Raw genomic sequence first — 21,266 nt, 5'->3', positions numbered from 1 at the left:
ATTCATTTTACCTCGCCTTTTTTAAAAATAAAAACTGTTCAATAACAGATTGTAGTGTAAATATATTATCAGCCGTAGAGTATCCACTACGAAAACCTGCTTGCCAATTCACGATTTTTTTCATATAGATCAGCCCAAAACGTTAAACGAGAATTCAGAATTAAAAGATATATCTTACTAAATACGATTTATATGGCAATTTTCCAATAGTTATTGGGAGAATTTACTTCCCCGTTCTTATTAAGTGACCTGACCACATATCTGGAAAATATTCTTCATGAAAAAAATTGTTAAAAAGAATTTCTAAACAATGCTGCTATTACTTTATCATTTCCTGCTGGTTTTGTTACATTTCAGACCCGTCAAGACCCGTCATCATCATCATCATCATCATCATCATCCCTATCAATATCACATGAAGTAACATCGGTTGCAACATCTGTAGACAACATACCACTCAATTATTCATGCCATTGTTCAACAGATATAATAGATCGTGAGGATGACTTTGTAATGACACAATGTAGACAATAAGGAACAAAATGTGAACTTTACTTTCAAATTTCAATACAGACATACACACAAAACATTATACATACCACACTCAGTCCACGTCAGCCACGTTTGACGGGCATCGTTAAGTCATTGTAGGTATTCACATAATCCCAAACATTTAACAATTGAGTTAAAGCAAAAAGAGAACCGGATATATATTAACAGAAAATGATTGTACGTGGTGTTCAAACAGCCATATTAAACAGATACACAACAACAGAAAGAAACACGACGTTAACAGCTACTGTTGCTGAGGAAGCGGAGGAAGGTCTAAGGTCCTTCTTGAAGTTCCCTTGGTGACAGACCTTGTCAATGGTCTGTTTGTGACTTGCCCCACAGTTGTCTGGAAGAAGACCACACTCCAACTCCGTTCTCAAACCAATGACGGCTTCCGAACAAGACTTGTGGTTCTTTTTGCTCCAGGCTTCCAGATCACAGCTGACGTGCTCCAGACGGACGTCACAGAATCTGTTGAAGAACTGGTCTTCTTTGAGGTTCTGTTGTTCTGCCGTCATCATCAACTCCATGGTCTTCTGGTTCATTGTCTGCTGGCACGACACAACAGCGTCCGTGGGCTCGGCGAAACAGTCGATACCGGTGAGGTACACGTCAATGTGTCTGCATAGAACACTTACTCCTGTCTCCAGAGACTCAATGTCAAGGCCGATGGCGCGGAGAACTAAAGGGGATTCAGGACAGTCGTCTCGCTTCTGTTTCATGCATGCCACGAGAGAGTCTTTGTTTTTACAGAAAGTGTCGGCCTGATCCGCTGTGGTCCCGATGACAGCGCCGCGGCCCATGGTGGAGTTGGAGAGGAAGAGGGTGGGGTCAAGGTTGGCGTCAACATAACACTGTTGAAACTCGTCAGGGAGTGTACGGCGACATGGGTGTGCGCACATCTCGTCTAGCGATCCCAAGAGAGAACGGAACTGTCTGTCAATGAGTGGTCTCTGATCCTGTTGTGTTTGAGTTGGTGCACACATCGTAGAGTTGATCAATGTCCTCATGAACTCCACACCGCACTGAAGCAATGCCTCCTGCTTGCTACACGCATCCCTTTTCATCGTGTCAGGACTGTCGGGAGCCTGTCCGTTTGTTCCATTGGTTACAACCCACAAGAAATTATCGAAATTCAGTTGAATGTTTTGAACACAGGTATTGATATTCTGAACAAAGTTACTCTGGCACGGAGACATGCCTTGTTGGCCTTGAGACGTGACGAGCGTGACCGTCGCCATAGAAACACAGCATAGCGTAACCATTCGGAAATACATATTTCTGTCTGAAAGCAAGAGTTACTGCAGCAATCGCAAATAGTCACTCCGGCCGGGGAAGTGGTCAATCGTACAGTGAAGAAGTGGAAGTTGGACTGGGTGGTCAAGGCGTTTGTATATATAGGGGAGGTTTGATGATAATTAATGATGATGTCTTTCCAGTCAAACACAAGCCAATGAAGACATCCGTTACATGTTGCTATGTGACGTCACATAGTCCGACAGGTTCTGAGATGATGGACGGCGACCAGGTGATGGAGTTATTTGTGGTGTACAGTAACTGTACTAATTTCCTCAATGTTGAACAGAAACATAATTATCACACATACCTCATCGCACAGGCACGCATACACTTTCTACGTCTATCTTAGGAATGGTATGCATGTCCATGTCTGTTGTACCACAATAAAATCATTGTTTATGATTGATCTTTATTATAAACGATCTTCCTCAACATTAAACTGGGACATGTGGTAATTTTCACAATCAAGATGGATGTATTTAGGGTATTCTCAGTATTGTGGGGCGGTGGGGTAGCCTAGTAGTTAGAGCGTTCGCGCGTCACGCACAATGTGTGAAGCCTATGTCTGGTGTCCCCGCCGCGATATTGCGGGGATATTGATGTAACCGGCGTAAAACAATACTCACTCACACACTCAGTATTGCCATAGCAAAAAGCAACGTTGCACAACTTTTCCAACAAAGGTACAACTGTTCTAATATTTCTTTAGGGTATAACTTGTATCTTTATATTCCAATAATGCAGACGACTTTGTATTATTTAACACGATGACAAACACCGACACACACACCATGGTTGGGGTTGGTTGATCTTTGGCGTTGGTGGTTTATATTTGGTCTCCCAGGAATTAGGGAGGCGACTCAGAATTAAGACAGATATTAAAATCTATAAACATATTCCGAATGAGTACCCACATGTTTTTTCGAACAAAGTGTTAAATCGGGTTATGGGTACTTTTGAGACATCGGCAGTTGCATCAATCGCCGCACACCCTGCCTGGATCCTTCTGGGATATGTGCATGTTTAGGAAATACGCTTACCTTACTTAAACTACTGAATTATCAACAAGAAACAGGACCTAACTAAAAGTTACCCGTTTCGTTGCTTTTTTATACATACATTAGGCATGTTTGACTCTGGCGGACATGTCGAACCATGCATGGTATGGACGACTGCTCAGGTGCACTGAGAATGAAGGTACAAGTCCTTCACCTTCTGACGTCACATGCCCGGGGTGAGCCTGTGGGCACGACACATGTGTCACCATGTCTATATACTTATATAAGCCCACGCGGGTGAGGCTGAAGTAAACACGTCAATGGGAATGTTGATCTGAGTAATCAAGTCTGACGATCGTTGATCATGAGATTTGATGAATGTGGTATAAGAGATACCATGACGTGTCACGTGATCATTTAACAGGAAGACATTTTAGTGTCGTTCTGTTCCTTTGATGAACATCGGTTGTTCGAAAGTGTAAACTTTCAAAATTATTTATATCATTAAATGTTATAAATAAGTAATGTGTGTATTAATAACATATTTGGAGCACGCTTTCGGCACAAATAAGAATCAAATTAAGCATGACCAGTTGTCATGTCACTGACAAATGCAAACTGCATAAAGAAATGTTATGTTAAAATATGCATACGATCAGTTACTCAAGTAACATTGCTGATATGTATACATCTATAAATACATAAACTCAAGACAACATACACGTCTCTACATATCTTAGATTGTACACTCATGTACACACACACACACACACACACACACACACACACACACACACACACACACACACACACACACACACACACACACACACACACACACACACGTGTGACGTGTCTGTATATCTTGGACTTTATGTACATGATCAACATCTACATACACTGAAGTACGCACATTGAAGAAAGGGTGTAAAACAGGCCTACTTAAATAAAGCTTGGGATACATGAGGGTCACGTCGCCTGAGTTCACCTCACTGAAATATCTCCTACTGGTACAGAAACAATGCCCGGTTGACATGAGACAAAGGTCATCTGTCACACATCTCGCCGTGACTGCCGAATAAGGGCGAGAAGATCGGTCACTCATCGTGTATGTTTATTTATTGGTGTCACAAGAAAGAGATGGGATGATATATGAATCCCTTGCCTGCAACACGTTTCAATATTAATCTGAATATGATTGAGAGTAAATTCGGGAATCAATGATATATTTGTGTGTTCAGTCATGTTTCGAAGATGTCGAGATGGTTGCTTTAACAAGCTAAGTGGCGGTAGTGCATGAAACAAATTAACTGTGGTCAGATGAGGAAGACATTTCTAGAGAACATGTCATTCATTCGTTTCAGGGCAAATCCACGGGACCTAAATTACATTGCTGTCCGTAACAGCAGTTTACAGCCCAAACCCAAGATTGCGTCGTTGTTTTTAGTATTGTCCAACATGTTTTAAATAAAAATGACATGTTATTGGTTACTGATTCTTTTGCTGTCTTGTGTTGACAAGAATGTACATGATATCAAGACATAAAGCTTGTACACATGCTCTAGACACAAAAAGCTAAAATACTGCCTCCTGCCAATGTGACATTTAAACTCACGCACTTCAGGGCAAATGACAATTTTGATTGCAGTCTTATTTGTCATAATCTGTTTCTAAAGTGTTTCTAAACGGGTGTTTATATTGTTTCTAAGTTCCATTTCCGAACAGGTAACACTTTAAAGAAATATGTGTTAGTTACAAATATATATTTTCGGTCGTTTATATTAATATGCACGTTGCAATAAAGTTTGTTTCTTATAAATTGACACAGCTGCGGTTCTGCTGTTTCTCCTACTCGTTGCATTGGTGCATATTCTTTTCATTGGTGACATTTATTCTGTCATTATACGATTATGATTAAAGCGTAATGATTTAGTAGATCAAACAATGATTGGCCGGTGTTTTAATATCTCATTATCTCCGGGGCAGTCGCGGCCAACCCAGTGTGACGTAACAATCAGGGAAATTCACACGGCCCTTTACAATCTCACATTCAGTTGAGGAAGTGATTGTGATAAATTCAGTAACTCATATGTTACCTTTATCAATAGAATGTCAGCATCCATTGTGACATAATCTGTCTCCTGCCCCTTGATTGGAGGAAGAGTCACACCCTCGTAATAACAAATATTCGAGTTCAAGTATATATAGTACCCTGGTCATTATCAACCATCACTTGTCTTTCACATTTCTCAATCAGTTAATCAACATGTTTGGAAGAACATTGTCCTGTTGTCTTGCCACCGTGCTTGTTTCCATGGCAACGGGTCAAGGTCAACAAGGGATGTCCCCGTGTCAAAATAACTTTGTTCAAAACCTCAACACCTGTGTTCAAAATAGTCAGATGGCCTTCAATAACTTTTTATACTTGTTGACAAACGGAACAAACGGACAAGCGCCCGACAGTCCCGACGCGTTCAGACAAGATGCTTGTAGCAAGCAGGAGGCGTTGCTTCAGTGCGGTGTTGAGTTCATGAGGACATTGATCAACTCTACGATGTGTGCCCCGAGCCAAACACAACAGGATCAGAGACCCCTCATCGACAGACAGTTCCGTTCCCTCTTCGGATCTCTGGACGCAATGTGCGCACACCCATGTCGCCGTACACTCACGGAGGATCTACGTCAGTGTTATGTTGACGCCAACCTTGACCCCACCCTCTTCCTCTCCAACTCCACCATGGGCCGCGGTGCCATCATCGGGACCACAGCGGATCAGGCTGACACTTTCTGTAAGAACAAAGACTCTCTCGTGACATGCATGAAACAGAAGAGAGACGACTGTCCTGAATCTCCCATGATTCTCCGCGCCATCGGCCTTGACATTGAATCTATGGACAAAGGTGTTGGAGTTTTGTGCGTTCACCCTGACGTGTACCTCAACGGCATCGACTGTTTTGCGGAACCCACAGACGTTGTTGTGTCGTGCCAGCAGACGATGAACCAGAAGACCATGGAGTTGATGATGACGGCAGAACAACAGAACCTCAAAGAGGACCAGTTCTTCAACAGATTCTGTGACGTCCGTCTGGAGCACGTCAGCTGTGATCTGGAAGCCTGGAGCAAAAAGAACCACAAGTCTTGTGCGGATGCCGTCATTGGTTTGAGGACGGAGTTGGAGTGTGGTCTTCTTCCAGACAACTGTGGTACAACTCATAAACAGACCATTGACAAGGTCTGTCACCATGAAAACTTTAAGAAGGACACAAGACCTTTTAATTGCGCTCCCACAGTTTCAGCAACAGTAAGAACAATGTCAAGTTTGACACTACTCCTTCTGTTCCATTTTCTGTGACTCAAAGCTTCACCCAAATGTAAATATTCATTGTACATTTGCATTATATTTATTTATCTTACGCATTTAGCTGTTTTTAGCGTCTTTTTGTTGTACAAGATGAGAAATTTAATAAATTAGGCTTAACATTCGTCAATATTTGCCATCTATGGAGTTTACACACAGTAAACAGGAGAAACCCGGAGGTCAAAGTAGGCGCGTATATCAATATATCAATAATTGACATGTTTGTGCAAAACATAGCAGTGAGTAACCACCTCCCCATCTCCTGTCAGTTAAGATATCAGTTTTTGGCCAATGTTATGTTGGGTATTTCAACAACAGAAGATGGAAATAAGATTACTATGACCGGATACCCATGGAATGATGCAGGGTAACAAATCTTGTACTGACAATAGTCTAACGCTGATCATGTTCAAGTAATTTTTCAGCAATGTATGAACTGGTAAATGAAAATGTAAGTGCTGCTGCTGTGAAATTATCGGAGTTGTTCCATTTTGCTTGATCGCATTTTGAAAGACCGAAAAAACAAAAAAATAATAATTGCAATTTTGATAAAAACAGCCTATATGGTTGGACAACGAAGGCACAGAATTAAGAGGGGTGAGCATCCGAGTAATATCAGAACTATTCACGAGTTTCATAAAATTGGTATTTTACGGGAGCGACTTTAGTATTTTATTTACAGAATCTACAGCATAATCCATTTGAGTTTAACATATTAATAGTTCAAACAGGTCAAACGATTATACTTATTAATTTCATATTTTACCCCGGCCCACCTTTTGAAAAGAGGGGTCCCTTTCCCTAAAGCTATCTTAGTACTAAAGTTTATCCATAACTGCCATATACATAGACGCGCGAGAGTCGTTGCGTTACGATCGCAATGGGGCCTTTCACCACGAAGTTTACAATCACGTCACAATACCCCATGACGTAATTTGTGGAATTTTGTTGGAAGATAACTGGCGAAACTCTGAGGTCATCAAGTGCGCATAAGCCCCTCTCAGTGATCTATCATCTCGACACGCAATTTCGTTTAAGATGCCCAGAGATGTTGAGAGTTTTTCAAAATTTGTACGTGAATGTAATATGTGTAATATAGATGTATGATTATTAAACGAGTGATCTCTTCACGGGCAAGTAATACAAAATCTTACATCATTCTCCTCCAAAGTCAAGGAATAACCAAACTCTGAACGTTTACATTGAAGTCAAATACATTTAAGGAAGAAATGTAGGGAAAAGAATTGTTTTTAACAAAGATGCTATTGAGAACGTCAACTTGGCTATTACTTCGAGAGATTGTAAGACATTTTCGAAGTCGTTACTGCAGAGTAAACGTAGTGAAATGGCTATTTCACCTTGAACATGAACAACATATTTTAAGGACTTGCAATGTACTGATATCCATGGCTGTGTTTAACAGACAGAATTGTGTCCGAGAGTTCTCCAAATGACCTGCATGTGCTTGTGTCTGTACACATCATCCGTAGTATCATCATAAAGTCCACAACAAATACAGTAGACTTGTGAGAGGGAGGCAGATTGTCAACAGCATGATCCTTTTCCATCCAGGTCACTGTCGTGGCTTTTGTAGCAATGCGCATGGTTCCATGAAGGTTAAATAAGGACAGAGGAACGGGTGTCAGCTCATATTGCAGAATATCCATGATATCAATGTCTCTTGATTGTTTCAACACTTTTTAGTTTGCTGAATATCTGTCGATCAATGTTCACTTTCTGCTTTTTTTTGCTACAACAGGCTTGTTCAGACTTGAGAAAGTATGAACTTTGGGCCTTTTCATCTCAGCAAAGAAATCTGTCTGTGAGGAATGAAGTCTTGATGGGAGGAATCTGTCCATTCCTTCAACACCTTCACCTCTGATGTTGCACAAATGGAAAGACATGTCTCCAGGTACCACAGTCGAAGTAGCAATATTCACAAGCGGACAGGTTCCACAGTAAATGAATTGACCATTTTTTTCATTCACTGTTCTGATAGCCTCTTGAATGGCAGCTTCATCTATATCCATCCCCGATAAGCTTCCTTCGTTGTGAATAACGGACTTGTGGTGTTCTTGGCTACAACCGCCTCTTCCTTTGCTCTGATGCTGATGCTGTGATGTTGACTGATCACTCGTGAAACCGATTCACTTGGATATGTCTGAGAGGGTGCTTTGATCCAGCCATCTTTCCAGTCATGTTTGGGCACTACAGTATTTTAGCAGCTTTGAAATCTTTGTTGATAGTCCTAAATCTTACACTCTTTCTATCCTGCAGAATTGCACCAAATGAACCTTGGTTCTGAGAATGGGTTTGATATAACACCATATTTTCAACATCATGATGTATCCAGTCAAGAGATTCTGTGGCTCGATTGTAGTTGTTTCCAGCACCAGGTGGCACGTTCCCTTCAACCATATTGGCTAGTACAAAGATATCTTGAGACATTTGGATTTTCGCCCATTTAGTGTTGATTCTTTGGATCTCATCATAGCTGATCCCCAAACCATGCTTGTTGGCATGCAGGACGACCTCCTTGGATTGAGATTGACATTTCCCTTAAGAAGCCATGCACATGATATCTTTTACATTTTTCGTAGTGAACTTTCTCAAGTGCAGGTGAAGTTGGCTTGGTGGCCAGCAGGCAGTGGAGAAAAGCATACATCTCAATTGGAATCATGTCCTCACAATTCTTCTCTGATATGTCGTAGGGATATAGAGGCTGGTGATTAATGCCATCATTTGTCTTCCCTAGTGACCGAAGGATTAGTGCTGAATGATGCAATGCCAACTCTTGGACACTGCCTTGAGATAAAATATCTTGTTTGATCTGATTTTCCCTTAAGGTTGACTGTAGACGTGTAGACTTTATGACGTCTTGCAGTTGCAGTGACTTACTGAAGATGTTTGCACAAAGCAAGAGAACTGACCCATTTTCCTTTAATTTCAATTTGAGTTTATGCTTTGTGAAAGAGGTTGTAGCATCTCCAAGCAAGTATTTCCAAAGCAATCCTTTGTACCATTCCAACAGCTGGTACATGTCTAGTACCCTGCCTGCATGAAGTTCTGGTAATATAACATCCATTAGCTGCTCGAGGGCTAACTAAAAAGGACCCTCTGAGGACTTGCTTCCTTTCCCACAAACCAACTATCGACTGTGAAATCCTTTGTGGTACCAAGCTTCCAGACTGATCAGTTTTGAGAAATCTCTAACATGAACATGATCCCTCTTTTCCCTTGCTCTACACTCTAATGTGTGGCAGAATCCAAACGTAGAAACACATATCAGTTTGCAATCTGTATTATTTGATACTGTCCACAAAACAAGCAAATATATTTCCATTCAAAAGAAACTCTTCTCTCTCTGGTTTGGGCAATCACTCACTTTTATTTGACAGCCTGGACTTTAACCATTGTAGATGTGTGCTGCTTGTGAATGTTGAGAAGAAACTCTTGTGCCACAAAATGTCATTTTCAACTTTACCTTGAAAAGATGGTTGTTCTGTGTCCTTTTTGAGTATTTCCAGGATACGATATATTATCCCCAAATTTGCAACGTTCTTGCATGGCAGTTAAAAATGAAGATTTGTCTTCCTGCATAGGTTATCTCAAACATTCTGTGGTATTCTTCTGCAACAAAAGACAGTTTTTCAGAATAAGAGATGAGGTTTTACAGTAAGTTTGGTAGGGCTTGAATCCATCTAAAATACGAGGAAATCACAACTCATAAAACAGCTTTGAGTAAATATGTTTTTAAACATAGGTCTAAATCTAGCAGAATAATTAAACTCAGTCAAAATGTAATAAAACACGTTAAGTTTGGATAATAACTAAAACATTTAAATAAGAAATACTATTTCTAAAAATTCCATTACCCAAAAATATATCAAGGGCAATTTGACAGGAATCAATATATTTTAGTAACAAACATGTCATATACAATTTATTCATACTTTTTATTATAAATCAATATTTATCTATAAAACATTTTGAAATTAAAAATGTATTTTACTTGTTTTGTTATGAAATAATGACCCTAATTTGTTATATGAAGAAAACTTTTGATGTCACACCTTACTGTAAGTAGTTGATGGTAAATAGTATGTGCTTACATGGCAGTGTTACTGAAAGGGGCCTGTACAGGTGTATAAAACAGGTCATAAGTACAGGTGAATAAAGAAAGCTATACATGATGATATGAATAGCACACATTACTTGATGACCATTTGATAAAAACAAATTAATAAAGAATGAACGGATTTGAATAAGATTTTTCCCAAACGTAGCATTTTGAACACCTAGTACATCCTAAAGGGGCCCAGCTATGTTTATCCGTTGCCAGTTCGTTACTTTTTATGACTCAAATTTTACATTGAGATAACGTGTAAAACTGCCAAAAACAGGTGCAATATATGTTCTTTCTGTCATTTATGTTGCAAGATGTGCATGAACAACCACATTCTTTCATATGTGAAACTATTCAGTAAGACATAGGTCTACTGGGACTGAAGGGGTCGTTGTCGACACAGGTACTACAGAAACGTACCCTAACCAAAATCAAGATACAGCAGCGTACCCTAGGGTGAGTCCATTCCGCCGCAGGGCTGCAAGGCCGCAAGGCGAAATGCGCGTAATCGGTTCTTTAGGCATTCGTCACGTCCTGTATGCCAAACAGCGGTTACATTCAACATAGCACATAACACTACGCGTTTAACAGGCAGAACTTATCTTATGAAGTTGAATGCCTTTGACAAGGCTTTTATTTCACGCAAGGGTGGGGGGCTGTTGGCAAGAGGTCGTGCAGAAGTAGCACGCATGCACTCGTAATCATGCGAACATGAACCGGTTTCGGTTTCGGGTTGAGGAATATGGACTCGTCTGCCGTTTAGAGTACCAGGTACGTTTCTGTATTCTAATTTTGGCTAGGGTACATTTCTGTATACAGAAACGTGATTCGGGTACATTTCTGTAGTACCTGTGCCAACAACGATCCCTTTAGCTCTACCGGAACAGTGACCAAACTTCACCAAAGAGATTTGCTGAAGTAATGATATTTCACCAGTGTGGTCTAATCTCATTGAATATGATGATTATGGCTGAGAAATGTACATGTCATCAGTTTTCTTGTGTTGTGACCATCGTTGACCTCTGTTTTAAACAGGACAAACTGAACAAGCTGTCCTTGGACTTGTCAACACAACAGCTAAGGTCAATTCACCAAGGGGAGATTACTCTTATCGACAACGTTGACTGACAACTTATTTTATTTATAACTACTGAATGAGGGCTTCTGATACCAAACTTGTGGAAGGCATAAGAGTTTATTGCACTCTTTTAAAATCATACATCCCATTATTCCTGTATACATTATGGTTGTAGAAGCTAATTACACAAGCAAACTTTTTCTAACTGATGGGGTGAGGTTTTTTTCATATATCCGAGTCTGGCTGCTAGACTACAATCCGGAAACTGGACAAAGTAATGAAGTTGATATTAATGTATATACCTTTCGCTGTTATCATGATTGTTTGCACTGTGTTCAATGTAATAATACCGATATGCTATCAGTTGAGATACAGACGATGAAATTAGAAAATCTTAAATCTGGCAAATCATCCGTAAGTGATGGCTTACCTCCTGAGTTTCTTAAGCATTCAATAAACTTTATTCCATATCTAAACATATGATGTAATACAGTCTTTGAACAATGTCATTTTCCCGTGGAATATTGGTTGTATTATACCCAATCTCATTAAAATCAGATCTTAGTTCCCGCTGCCGCTAAACAAAGATCTGAGGACATCCCATTACGGGGCACGTCAGAACGACCTTTCGCGAACTTTGACCGACCACTGAAATGACAAACATCAGCCAATTAGAAGGCAGTTTTCTCGAGCTTTACGGTACTTGTTTCAACCTGGCGACTTCCATTTCAGACTACACTTGAAAAATATGTTGACACAGTTCTCAATTAAAATTTTGAACACTGAACAAACGAACATTCCGGAATGTCTAATATATGGTTGAGATTGTGTGACAGTACTTCCCATGCAACGTCTCCTCCGTTCAAATGTGTATCCCACGGAAGCGAGAGATAAACGATAATTTTGACGGAATCAGTCGTACGGCCGTAACTGTCGTTCGGAATACCCCGTGTTAACGTTTTCGAGGTTGCTTGATGAGAAAACACATTCCGACTGTCATTTTCATGATCTGGTAAGCGACGCTTTGATTGGTTGGATGAAAGGTCGTTCTGACATGACCCGTAATGGTATGTCCTCAGATCTTTGTTTAGCGTTAGCGAGAACTAACATCTGATTTTAATGAGATCATTGTATTATACGCATATACAAATCTGGTGACCTCACTCTTCCAAATATGTATGGGGCTTCTAAAAGGTATGAGAAAAATATTCACATCCATTATTGAAGAAAGATCGATAAACGAGTTGTTATCTGAATCGCTAGCAGGCTGTCAACAGACTCAACAGTACACAATGGATTGGTGCTACATGACTTCTGTCATGCATATATACTTGCGAAAACCTAAACATCGTTATTATGCTGCCTTCACAGATGTTGATAATGCTTTTGACAATGCCAATAGAAAAAAAACTCTTATATACTCTGTTTCAAAAGGGCCTTCGCGGAAAGACGTTTAATTTAATTCAAAACATTCTTGAAAATGTTCGGACTAGTGTGAAATTAGAAAACTTCAGAACAGATATTTCTTCTAGTGGCGTTCTGCAGGGGTGTATGTTAAGTCCGTTACTGTTTGTCCTCTTCATAAATCAATCACACACAGAAATAGAGGCAAGTGAAACTCATTGAATACTTTTATGTGAAGTTATTGAAACATTATGCTTCTGTTATTTGAAGATGATGTTGTCTTAGTTGCAGACTCTGTGGTAGATTTACAAAGAAAACTGGATATATGCTCAGACGATATTGTAAAAATAGGGTATGAAAGTCAACATGGACATATCAAATATTGTCGTTTTACGAAATGGCGGGTACTTAAAGAAAGTTGAGAAATAGTTTTATAATGAAAAAGTAATAACAGTTACTTCACACTAAAAGTATTTAGGAATTATATTGGCATCGAAGTTAAGTTGGTCAAAGAGGTGTCAAACTCTGGCTATACAGACAAGAAAAACATGTTTCCCTATCTTCAAATTATTGAAGCATTATCCGAATATATCTTTAGAAACGGCTGTTGTTTGATTTAAAAATTGCACCGATTTTGTATTTCGGTAGTGAAGTTTGGTGATACACTTTTAGAGAGTCTATTGAAAAGGTTCAAAGCATATATTTTAAAACATTTATTAAAGTAAGCAAATATTGTTACACACATTCCGTTCTTTGAGAAGTGGGCAGGCATTATTTATGTGCGCACTATTTTACTAAAGGTATACGCTATTGCTGTAGAATATTTCGTATGCACCCAAAAAGGTATCCACTTGCTTGTTACACAATGCTTAAAACGCATGATGATAACGATGGTATAAATTGGGTTTCCCATGTTACAGCTTTGCGATATGACACAGTCTGTTTGTATGTTTAAACAACGATGTATAGATATTGAAATGCAAAACTTGGTATCAGATTATTGGTAGTTCATCATTTCTGTCTCATTTTAATTCCTATAAGTACGTGCTTGTTCCAGAAATGTATCTTACATAACCTTGGATGGGAATAGATTTGGCACATAGTCTAAGCAAATTTTTCATTCTTTCCTATAATCTAAACAATGCGTTAAAGTAAAGTTGATGTAGACCTAAATATATTATATGTCAGATCGAAGATGAGTACCATTTATTCTGGTTTGCCCTCACTATACAGAACGTAGAAATACGTTTATCCGAAATTATTACAACTATCCTTTCCGCAAAAAAACTTAATGTCCTCAACGAAAATAAACATATGGGAAGGTATTACCTTGTACTTAAAAGAAACTAACATAAATAGTAATGTGTGCTTTATTATTATTATTGTTGATAAAACATTATCCACTCACTGTAAATTCCTTTTATATATATTGTAAGCTTGACCATGTGAAATAAAAGAGAAGCAACTTTTAAAAACAGTTTGTTGTACACAGGCACCAATGATCAGAGTTTCGAAGCCCAGATTCTCCCTGATTATAGTTTGTAAACGTATCATTTCTAAGACCTGCATGGCTTAATTTTTTTTACAGAAATGTTTTGAAGACTGTATGTCGAGCACACCCCTCGGCCACATTGATGAAGCCAGATCTCAGGCCAGAAAAAATGTCATTGGTATTCACAATAGGGTTTCATCTTAGATTCAGGATTCTGCCTTTATCAAAGGGAAATAATCCCATAGGCAATTACCTCTAATTGTTTGTGAGTAAGAGCATATCCTGTCTACTGGAAACTGTCCTGCGCAAAAAAAATGGGAGCGGGTTTAGCGAATTGTAGTGTGTCATGGTATGTAAGCCAATACTGAACCATGTTTGTGACAGGTGTGTCCAGTATTTTTGTATTGATGAACATACACTCTTAGCGGGGTTTTGGGGTCATTTGAATTACTTCCTCGGTTTAAACAAGATATGGTTATACTTACCTTCGAATGACAACACGGTCCGTGCTAAGAATCGTTGTCCGCCGAAACTGAACTGATTATGACACTAACATTGGACAAATGAGTTGAAGAAAGATGTTGAACCTTTTATTCATTCATGCGCTGTGTAAACTGAAGATGACACAATTATACCAACCCCTTTTGTAAAGAATTGTATATATATTTAGGAGATAAACATACTGTGTTTTCAATGTAGAGCTAGGTTACCTGTAGATTTAACCCCGCTAAATTGAATTTGGAACCGAACGCGCAGCGTGAGGTTTCAAATGTTTAATTTAGCGCGGTTAAATCTACAGGTAACCTAGCTCTACATTGAAAACACAGTATGTTTATCTCCATTCTACCATGACTAAATAAAATGCGAACTCTTTGGTGTTAGCAAATATACTGAGTGAAGCGGCCTGGGTTGAGTCTAGTGTTCTTAGTGGGTTATCGATCTGAATGACGGAATCACCGAACAAAATATGGTGCTGTATATACTCAAGCAGTTTGTTTACACGGTAATACTTCACTCGAACATATGACAGGCATTGAAAGCATATAAGCACGGCAACTTGGTAAGCTAATATGAGGTGGGCATCCCTAAAGAAAACAAAGCAAGCTTTGCGAGGCTTTTGCTCTACAGCGCGCGTCCACCATTATGACGTCATATCGCTCATTGTGACGCAAAAAATATGACGTCACAGTCGTATATAGAAGAGCGCCAAAATTCCAAGCTCTCTGTTGTCTCCAAAACGTAAACACATTCCCTTTGTTGATTTCTGTCGTGTTTTTCTGCATGAAATATATTGCCACACATCCTTTTAATAGTGTAGTAACCGCATCTGTGCAATTTGTAACCTGTTATTGTAGATATAATTATTTAAATATGCCTACCGACAATTACTGAAAATAGTACTATTCTATGAATATTAGCTTCCGCGGTAATGCGGCCGTCAAACCAGCTGTTTCAATCAGAGGGGGTTTATTGTGATTTAATAGCCTCTGATTGACCAATCAGAATCGAGTGAATTCCAAATTCATGGTAGAATTGTGAATAACCATCACACTATGCATTAGACAGAGACTGTCTATAAACTATAACTCTTATCTCAAACCCTTTCATTCTACCATCTTATCGGCCGGATCGGTGGGGTAGCTGTTATGTTGAAGCATTGTTTCGTCATAAATCCCCACTTGAATAATGTCTGTTATTTGCAAATCATGACCTCCGCCCTGGAACACTGCTACAACCTGCGTAAGACAATACTCCCTCACTCACTCGATACAGATCTTAATACTCACTTTATTCACAACTGTATTTAAAGCGGTTCCTGTGACTTCATGTTTACACTGACAGCCAAACAACAACCAGCTGTATTGTGGAATAAAATAGTTCCTCAAAAAAGAGGTGACGTATGTATGCCCAACTTGCTTTACATCTGTTGTAGTTTGTTTGCAAAACATACATAGGGGATATTATATTCGTGTTCATGCTATACTATGTTTACGACACGAGTGTCTATATTCCGGAATTTAGGCACGAGTGTCGTAAACATAGTATGACATGAACATGAATATAATGTTCTATTTATTACCGAAGATGATGTCTACCTACAGAGACGTATTTTTAGTGTTTATCTAGAAAGCCCCAGTTACACTATCAAAAACTTTGATAAAAAAATGGTCAAAGAAACTTTTGATCAAGTTTCCTTGGTCCAAGATGGACTGTTTACACTCATCAAAACTTTTGACAGGCCGTCAAAGTTTTGGTGGGAATTATCTTGCCCAGGTAAATGCTACTGACGAAGAATTGTTTGCTGTTGTCATATGTATTTTGTTTATTGCCATGTTGAGGATGCGGCGTCATGATAGGCGAAGGCTTATTTGGTCCCGAGGATGGCTGCTCGTTGTTGAAACAAATCAATTGATTCTTCCAACATCTCGTCAGTCCAAAATAGTTGACTCATTTTGACTTGACACTATTCACTTCCGGTTTAAAAGGGGTAAATGTTCCTTGCAGTCTGATTGGCTAAATTAAATCAAAGTCATCAAACTTTGATCAAAGTTGTACGAGAAATAGGATCGTCCCGATCTGAAAAAAGCCCCGAAATAGAAAAAGCCCCGTCAAAAACTTTGTTAGAGTTTTTGACGGCATGTTACACTTTAAAAAACTTGGTCAAAATGGACTTTGACCAAGTTTTTCATCAAAGTTTTTGATAGTGTAACGGGGGCTAAGGTTAGCAAGTCGCAACAGCAGCGGAACCACAATATGTCTCATGACGTCAACAGCTATGACTTCGTTTCTAGTGTGACGTCATTCCGACCTCACGTAACAATAGGATTCGGATGACGTCAACAATGCCGTCCGGATGACGGAAACACTACACTGTTGTCTCGTGACGTTTTATAATAAAATTCTCGTTGTGTTCATTGAATTTCTGCATTCTGATCAGCTGAATTGGTCACATGTTATTGCTTTCATTTAGGAGATCAACATACAGTGTTTTCAATGAAGAGCTAGGTTACCTGTACATTTAACCGCGCTAAATTGAATTTGGAACCGAACGCGCAGCGAGTTTTCAAATGTTAAATTGAAGAGTTCTGAGTGTAGAACATTGTTAAAAAATGTCACGGTTTATAGTTTGGGATCACTTACAGATCTGTTCGTGTGTATGTTCATATATAAGTTTTTTTGTATCTGAATAAAACCCTAGTTTTTACACTTTGTTCTCAATACTTGAAATACATTAATAGAGCGTATATATTGTTTAACAATCCTTATGGGCTGTTCATAACACCTGGGTGAAGGTGATCCAACACTTTTTACAAGAAGGTATACATTTGTAATGTTAAGTTGACACGATATACGACTTTTCCATTCAACGAGAGTTAGGTCACAAGACCGCGAAATTGAGGTTCGTAAGAGACTGTATTCTTGAAATGACCCGTACACTGACGGATACTTCCACATTCCCGGGGGATCCCCTCGGAATTCCCTAGCACGAATACAGAAGCGTTGTCGCTGATCATTTAGACCCTTTAATTTTAAGGATGAAGCCAATTTCTGGTGTCCCCCGCCGTGATATTGCTGGAATTTTGATAAAAGCGGCGTAAAGCCTTACTCACTCAAATTTAATTTTGAACTCAGCGGTTTAGAATACATCCAAAAATGTCAGAGAGCTTGACTGCATGATCGTTTACGAATATCCTCACTACGACCCATCCCAGTGAATAAATCGAAGAAATGAACATCCAAACTATCGTTGTATCGACTCGTTCCGTGCACGTGTCTGGGCTGACAGTGACAGAATACAGCAATTTATGAATTTACTTAAGTATTAATTTGACACACCTATATAAACACCTATCAATGATCAGCCAATTGAACAATGATGATTAACACATGTAACCGCCACAGATCCTTCGAAATTCTCTCCCTTTTTCATCTAATGGTGATATTATTTGAGTTTATTATCTACGAGGGCAAACATATCGGGGTTCATATAAGGATCGACTGTATATTATTTTCGGTTCATTTTGGTATGAATCGAAAACCCGTAAAAGTTTGCACATTAGTTTTTCGAGTCATATCTCAATGAACCGAACAAAATACACAGTCAATGCTTATAATTACATTCGACAACGAAAACATGTTTTATCTACAATAGTTTAACCAAAAACAGTTGTATATATCAAAGCAGGCAAACATGACGATATTGATAAACATTCCAGGTGTAGGAATACATACTGTAGCGTGACATGAATCAGGTGATTGTTTAATTTATGCTCATAACTTGACACGCCTACAAAGTCAGTAGCCAATCAACGGAGAGTATGAAAAAAACAAAGTTCATAGGACCTGTCAATCAAGGACAGAGGCGAGAAGAACTGCATCAAACTGTAACAAACCGGAACAAATATGTTCGGGAGAAGGCGGCGGTTCCAAATGACATGGTCAGTTACCGCAAGATTCAAACATTAGTTCCCTGAGAACGGGAAAATGCAAGTTACAAATGAAATCCGAAGACATGAAAGTTGTGGAACCGAGGCGAGCGGGAAAAAGAGCAGAGCGAGCCTGCACGTTTGCTGTTTCATTCCTTCTCGGCCTTCGGTCTCAAAGGGTTGTTTGGACAATTAATATGCATGATTTTTGCTTAATGTTCTGTGCATGACGAATGAATGAAAAAAGAACATGAAAGAACAAACATGACACTGTCCCCATTGTGGCTGAAAGTATGGTGCCACTGTTAAACGGTCTCATGTCCTTCTTAAAGTTTTCATGGTAACAGACCTTGTCAATGGTCTGTTTATGCGTTGTACCACAGTTCTCTCAAAAACAGTAAAAGAAAAAACTTGATCCTTCAGTAAAGACGGATGACAAAAATGACATGATAGCCATATATAAGTGTTAATAAATATATTTCATAAAACATTTTACTCAATAATCATTATATTTAAACACATGAAGTCTATGAGTAAATTATGGATTTGCTTTCTAAAAGCAAAGGATTCATCTTAAGTCACCATGATGTCAGTGAAATGGGATCACGTTTGGAATTATCCAAATTAGAAATGTACCAATTGTAGTTGAACTCCACACCGCACTGAAGCAACGCCTCCTGCTTGCCACAAGCATCTTGTCTGAACGCGTCGGGACTGTCGGGCGCTTGTCCGTTTGTCCCGTTTGTCAACAAGTATAAAAAGTTATTAAAGTCCATCTGACTATTTTGAACACATGTGTTGAGGTTTTGAACAAAGTTATTTTGACACGGGGACATCCCTTGTTGACCTTGACCCGTTGTCATGGAAACAAGCACCATGGCAACACAACAAGACAAGGTTCTTCCAAACATGTTGATGTACTTACTGGAAGAGGAATGTGTAAAACAACTGATGGCTCTGATCAACAGAGACTATTTATCATAAGCGGGCCAAAGGTGTGACTCTTCCACCAACCGGAGAACACTACGCTAATGAAGTCAAAGATTTTATGTGCTGTCGATAACATTTCGCAATCACTTCCTCAACTGCATGTGAGACTGTGACGCGTCGTGTGAACTTCCCTGATTGTTACGTGTACCCCGGGGGTACTCCGGCCTAAGCCTTGTGTTGTTGTTACCCGTCATATGTTTTAAACACCCTTAATTGATGGACCATTATACAATCCGATCATTGAAGGAGTTACCAAATATCAACAGATTATATTGATGTGTATGCTGCAGGCTGTTATACCTATTTGTCGTGATGCAGTTTCCTACAGTATGTATACTTTAACATCTACAATCTGCACATATTCAAAGTAGAAGGACAATTTGGGTTGACAGGAACTATGGAAACATAACAGTAAAGGTTAAGGTCACAGACTCGCAGGCTGTGATCATGCTTCTTGTCAACAACACTGACAGAAAGAGTTTGTAAAGTTTTCTAACTAAGTTACTGACCCATCAGACACTAACATGTTAGTAGATTTTACTGATCAGTAGCCTATGGTCACTAACTAAAAAAGGTTAAGTTGTAATCAGATGTACTTTCATCATCAGCTGCCTGTATGAGAGAAATACTATTTGGCATACAGCAATAACACATTGATGAATTCAAAGATTTCAGATGGAATTCGCACCTGCAACCTCTAGATTTGTATTTTTCTCACACTACGCCCTGTTCTACGGAGACTGTTTTCGTCACTAGTTGTAATTTTACTAGTCACTATAAGCTTAGTTTGCTTGTACATTTTTATTGTTAATATTGTTACCAAGTCCTTATGGTGTATATGTTATGCAAGTGTCTGTGAATCAGATTTGCACATCTAATTTCAATATATATATTATTATACATCACATTCATATTTGACTCATAGCCTGATGACGTACACTTTTTTAACATATTTACATTCTAAACATGTTTAAGCGTGAATAAATGGTACATGTTTATGATTATGGGGATGCTGTGTTTAGGTGGCGTTTATATGCTATAAGGAGATAACTCATTTCATGTGTTTAGACCCTAAACATGTTCAGATAGAACACACCAAATGTGCATTCCGTTTAGGATAGAAACACAAAAATAACAGTGTTTTCATTTTTAAGGTATTATACTTATTGAATAAGTGATATTACCAATCTTCAGCATCTTCCTGAAATCTACCAGGATAGTAAATTCGCTGTTTACTAACCTTCTGGCCGCTGTTACTAATTATTAGTTCCAACTTCTCGTATCCCCATACTTTTTCACCTGAGTTGCCTGAGTTAACTAATCAGACTTGACACCTATCTGAAAAACATGAAACTAACTAACTATTGAAAATAAAAGTGCTTTCATAAACTAGCTTATGCACCCTCGATGACCCCTGACGCCACAGGGCATTGTTTCGACGGTGTGACTGGCAACAAAATACTACAAATTACGTCACAGGTTACTGTGACGTGTTTGATAAGTTTGTGGTACTGTATTCTAAAGGTAGGCCAAACAGAAAAG

General features: G+C 39.0%; 2 protein-coding genes across 2 annotated transcripts; one reads left to right on the top strand and one right to left on the bottom strand.

Moving 5' to 3' along the window:
* Nucleotides 1–740: 740 nt before the first annotated feature.
* On the bottom strand, nt 741–19,645 carry LOC139451818 (uncharacterized). The gene is made up of 2 exons (XM_071233120.1): nt 19,440–19,645; nt 741–1,629 (listed from the first exon to the last, which is right to left on the bottom strand). Exons 1-2 carry the CDS (start codon nt 19,643–19,645, stop codon nt 741–743), a joined length of 1,095 nt encoding a protein of 364 aa, XP_071089221.1.
* On the top strand, nt 5,116–6,201 carry LOC139452919 (uncharacterized). Its single transcript, XM_071234542.1, has one exon. The coding sequence runs from the start codon at nt 5,116–5,118 to the stop codon at nt 6,199–6,201; it is 1,086 nt and encodes a 361-aa protein (XP_071090643.1).
* Nucleotides 19,646–21,266: the final 1,621 nt, after the last annotated feature.

This window comes from Haliotis cracherodii, unplaced genomic scaffold (assembly GCF_022045235.1).
Source record: "Haliotis cracherodii isolate W230 unplaced genomic scaffold, xgHalCrac1.p SCAF_9, whole genome shotgun sequence".
NCBI classification, from domain to species: domain Eukaryota; kingdom Metazoa; phylum Mollusca; class Gastropoda; order Lepetellida; family Haliotidae; genus Haliotis; species Haliotis cracherodii.
This window is presented reverse-complemented; position numbering and strand designations above follow the sequence as displayed.

What these genes read in the sequence shown, in the direction of transcription:
- LOC139451818 (XM_071233120.1), bottom strand. Translation starts at nt 19,645, where the DNA reads ATGTTTGGAAGAACCTTGTCTTGTTGTGTTGCCATGGTGCTTGTTTCC. An exon ending in GCGCCCGACAGTCCCGACGC is followed by an intron (nt 1,630 to 19,439) that starts GTTCAGACAAGA and finishes GGCTCCCGACAG; the next exon opens with TCCTGACACGATGAAAAGGG.
- LOC139452919 (XM_071234542.1), top strand. Translation starts at nt 5,116, where the DNA reads ATGTTTGGAAGAACATTGTCCTGTTGTCTTGCCACCGTGCTTGTTTCC.